The sequence below is a fragment of the Lygodium microphyllum genome, chromosome 5, assembly GCF_053477565.2.
Source record: "Lygodium microphyllum isolate KBCC chromosome 5, Lygodium_microphyllum_v1.1.10, whole genome shotgun sequence".
Classification (NCBI taxonomy): Eukaryota; Viridiplantae; Streptophyta; class Polypodiopsida; order Schizaeales; family Lygodiaceae; genus Lygodium; species Lygodium microphyllum.
In genome coordinates, this window is record NC_141139.1 from 158,080,231 (window position 1) to 158,085,130 (window position 4,900).

Consider the following 4,900-nt stretch of genomic DNA (forward strand, 5'->3'; position numbering starts at 1 on the left):
TCACTGATATTGGCTAAACATCGAGCTCTGCTGGGCAGCTTTGGGCCGTCACTGAAGAAAAAGCTGGCAATCCAACAACCTTCCACCTAGGACACTTGCAACTCGAATTCCATGCCTGGTCTCATTCCAAGTCAGTGTTACTTGTTCGGCCCACTTTTCTCCCCGTCCATATTCTGAAACGATTACTAAGAATACACCACATAAATGCGAGGAAGATACAGAACAATAAGAACTACAGCAGCCATACCTTGAGAAGTCTTTAGCTCAATAATGACAAAGAGGAAGGATCATTAATAGAGTGGCAAGCAATTCAGGAGGCCTTGATAAATTAGGGCCTCTTAAAAAAAGTTACAAGCAATTCAAGAGGCTATGAGATATTAGGGCCTCATAAATAATTTGTAATAACCTGCCTCTCTCCTGTTTGACTTACAAAACCAATGCACCACTTAGAAAGCAAACTCGTGCATTGCTCTTACAAATATAGGATTTGGTTGCCAAATCAGTAACAAGGAACTCTTTCTGTAAAGTTTGAGTACATGCTAGGCACCAAGGCTCATGCAAAGAAAACATCTAATTTTGCCTATTAGCAATATACTCTGTTAAGCCCAGTAAAGGGGCTGCCTTTGCCACATCAAAGTCAGCCAGCTGCTCAATGGCTTGTCGTTTCAGCTCTTGGGCAAAGTCCTTCGACTTTTCAAGTCCTAATAATTTTGGATATGTCGCTTTGTCTGCAAGCAAATCTTTACCTGCTGTTTTGCCAAGTTCCTCAGAAGACCTTGTGACATCAAGAATGTCATCCACAACCTGGAAAAGAAGACCATTGCAACGTGCAAACAGACGAAGTTTCTCAATCTGTTCCTCAGATGCACCACCTAATATTGCACCAATCACCACAGAGCATTCCAAGAGCGCTGCAGTTTTGTGCAAATGAATGTACTCCAGCACATCAAGATCCACATTAGAGTTCTTCTCGTTTGCAAGGTCAACCACTTGTCCTGCAACCAGCCCTTGAGGTCCAATTGCCTTTGCTAATTCAGCAATAACTCTGATAACCCTCTCAGTTGGGACCCCCTCCGTTGCTCTAGCAATGTGCTCAAATGCAAATGCAAGAAGTGCATCACCTGCTAGTACAGCTGTGAACTCACCAAACACCTTGTGGTTAGTTGGTTTTCCCCTCCTCAAATCATCGTTATCCATGCATGGTAAGTCGTCATGAATGAGGGACATAGTATGGATCATCTCCAGAGCACATGCAGAGGGCATTGCCATTGCTTCTGTTCCTCCTACAAGCTCACAAGCTGCAATACAAAGAGCAGGGCGTACACGCTTGCCACCAGCTAGGAGAGAGTACCGCATTGCCTCATGAATTTTCTCAGGGAAGCGCACAGGCACACATTTTTCCAGAGCGAGATGCACTGCAACAGCCTTTGACTTCATAAATCCTTTGAAATCAAACTCCTGAGCAAGCTTCTGCTCAGTTGTGGCCTCACTAGTAACACGGGCAGATGTCGGGGGAAGCATGGATTTGGTCCGAAGCCAGACAGCCGTGAAGGAGGGGCTCCCATTCAGCATAGCCCCGTGGAAAGAAGAGGATAAAATAGACGAGCGAACACAATCCCTCTTCATGTTATGGTTTGTCCCTAAGACAGCTGAGGTGCAAGCGATGGCATTGGAGAGAGGCGAGGTGGAGGAGCTTGTGGCGACCATCGTCGCAGGGGAGGCCGCCATGACTCCTCCTGTGTAATGAGGAATCTGAAACTTGCGTTTCTCTGAGGTCTTCTGTAAGATTGAGGAGACTGGAGTCCCCCCTGAGCCCGCTACAGCTTGCAGCAGGGACACAATCTATCTGCTGTGACCTGTTCTTTCCCTTCACCTTCACGGGAGCTGTGGCGATTCAAAAGCCCTAACATTGAGCTTACAGCATGAAGAATACTCCTTTCAAAGGTGGGAATGCGTGGGAGATATGGCTCCTCGTAATCCTTTTATTCTTTCTCTGCTTCTGTTGCTTCTTTAGGCGTCCATTGTCGCTGATTGCACAGCGAAGCGACCGAGGCCAACACTGCGGGCGACTCTTTCTGTCGTTGGTGAGGTCCCTTATGTTTGTCTGATATGGTGGCGGAGATGATGATGACGATGATGATATTGCTGGCGAATCGCACTACCGCCCAAGAGACATCCAATCGCATCCATCCATGGCCGTACTCTTCTTATCCGCACGTGTGAGTCGTGACCGAATGGACTTGATTACACTTAGGCTGGGACACGCAGCAAGTCAATTGACTTGAGCAGTCAAACATTATTAGAGTCAGGTCACTCACAATTCCAATTGACTTGTGCGAGTTCATCGAGCCAAATTTTGGTTATTTACGCGAACTCCGAATAAACGGGAAGTTTGGTAGGTTAGCAAAGTAGTCACTAAAAAATGAGGATACTAAGGTTTGCTCCATTTACCAACTTGAACCCATGATGATGTGTCTAGGAGACATTGGCACCTCATTAACAAGCCGCAAGAGAACAGCATTCTCTCTCTACTCCCATTGTGTTGGATTGTCATAGTTGCATAACGATTTGATGCTATTTAAGACATGCATGTGCTACATGCAGTGCTCTAATGACCACCATAGTCAAATTTATGTTTGTGAGCAATGAACAAATGCAGTTAGACGACCAACTGTGTTGGATTGTCATAGTTGCATAACGATTTGATGCTATTTAAGACATGCAGTGCTCTAATGACCACCATAGTCAAAATAATGTTTGTGAGCAATGAACAAATGCAGTTAGACAACCAACAATAATACCCACAATCCCCTCCATACATCCAAGACAACTAAGGTGGGGAAGAGGAGGACATTGATATAACCAAGTAGTGGAGCCTCAAAGGCAACGGACTAGTTAGCATATAGGTCAATCATATCAAGTCAACCACCAACATCGAAACATATCGCCTAGCTAATGAAATATGCCACCCAACCAATAACCCACTAAATGTTTCCAATTTATGATATATACACAGCTAACACCCTCTCTCAACTTATGGCTGATTAGTACAATAAAGTATACAATGATCCCCACACATACAACAATTACAATAGGTAGGAACATGGTTGATCAGTATAATAAAGTATACAATGATTCCCACACATACAAACAATCACAATAGGTAGGGTCATGGCCTTAAGTGATCAAGACAAAGCTAGAGGTGCCTCATAGAAGACATCAATGTCAGTCATACTTAAACCGTACTTTTAGAAAGTAAAAATAGTCGAAACTTTTTATCTATCACAAACAAGCCTCCATTTCAAAAACCACCAAATAAGTCGATACACATACAAAGTTGTGAGGTGCCCGCTAGGCTCATTCCAAGGCGCACCTTTTTGTAGTCCATCAGTAGGTTTTCCAAATGACGACGCCCGGCACTCCCTTGGAACATCAAGGGGTTTGTCACTTAGACCCCACTGAGTCTACATTGCAACGAAAGAGTTCCAGCCGAACCCACTAGGATCAACCTGGATTTTCGGGTTCCTAAAATCAAACGGGTCTCCTAACAGCTAGCTAGCGTCAGTAATTTCGAGTTCCCACTTCTACATGGTTACTCGATCTGAAGTGGACTTGCCATTGCACTTAGTTCAAAGAGAACGGGAGACGGAGGGGAGTGCGGTACGTCAACCCTCCTGCTGTGGCGAAAATAATCGCCTAGTAGTGAATAACCTAGTTTGACACGACAACATTGGGAATTTCATATTTGCTCGCACTTGCATTCGCCACACCCAATGTTCCATTGGTAGTGGCAACTTTGGCAACCTCGGGCACTCCCGTATCTTTGGCAATACTCGTTCCTTGACCGGTTGTAGTGGTTCCCACAGGCTTTCTACCTCGTCGATTTGGAGCCATCGTCCACAAGTGGATTTGAGAGATAAAGGAGGAATGAATTTGAGATTGGAGAGCATAAGAGAAGATGGCTTAGTCGAAGATTGAGATAGGGGGGATTGAGCTAACTCTCCACCTTGCAGCCTCTCGGGGTAACTTCTCTCTCTCTCTCTCTCTCTCTCTCTCTCTCTCTCTCTCTCTCTCTCTCTCTCTCTCTCTCTCTCTCTCTCTCTCTCTCTCTCTCTCTAGCTCCGTCGCGCAGCCTCTTGGAGGGGTATCCTTCTACCTCCCTCTCTCTACCTTCCTCTCGTAGCCTCTCAAGGTCTCCTTGTGCTTCTCTAAACTGCTCCCCATGCCTCATATTTATAGTAGCTAAATTAGAGAAGAAGGGTTGTGGCTAAGAAGAAGAGCTCTTTATGGAGGGGATCTTGGAAAAATCAGCAATCTGAAACTTCTAAGATGTAGTTTGATTCTCAAATCATAAATCTGATGATTCCATTGGCTCCGAAAGAGGGGTGAAACCTCAAGACACTTGGTTAGAACTCTTCCAGATCACTCCTTCTTCTTCTCCCTATTCGAAGTGATGTTTGATGCATGTAAACTAGAATTGCGATGCACACGATTTCACCAATCCTTCTTTTTTTCATTAAATCTCTAAAACTGGCTTTAAAAAGTCACTTACTTTTTTTACATGACATCCTATTCTAGAAATTTCCATAGCTTTTTAGGATATTTACATTAAATAGTATCCAAAATATAAAAAATATGCTAGTTTTACTCAAAAATTTAGTATTTTTGGACCATCCATACAATACACATTAACATTAATGACTAATATGGCTCATAACTCTCATTCACGTGGTAACATCCATTATGGGTGGCTACAGTCCTTGTCAATCTGAAAAAAATGTCGGGTTACGATCCTCAGTTTTTTTAAAATTAAAAAAAATTGTTAGTTATTAAAGTTGGTTAGTTTTTACTTTAGTTAGTAACCTTACTAACTTATTAATTGACTAATGAAATTTCAAAC

General features: G+C 43.5%; 1 protein-coding gene across 1 annotated transcript; it reads right to left on the bottom strand.

Annotated features, from left to right (window-relative positions):
• Positions 1-271: 271 nt before the first annotated feature.
• On the bottom strand, positions 272-2,128 carry LOC148036588 (geranylgeranyl pyrophosphate synthase, chloroplastic-like). Its single transcript, XM_087678576.1, has one exon. It carries the CDS (start codon positions 1,726-1,728, stop codon positions 571-573), a length of 1,158 nt encoding a protein of 385 aa, XP_087534702.1. The 5' UTR covers positions 1,729-2,128; the 3' UTR covers positions 272-570.
• Positions 2,129-4,900: the final 2,772 nt, after the last annotated feature.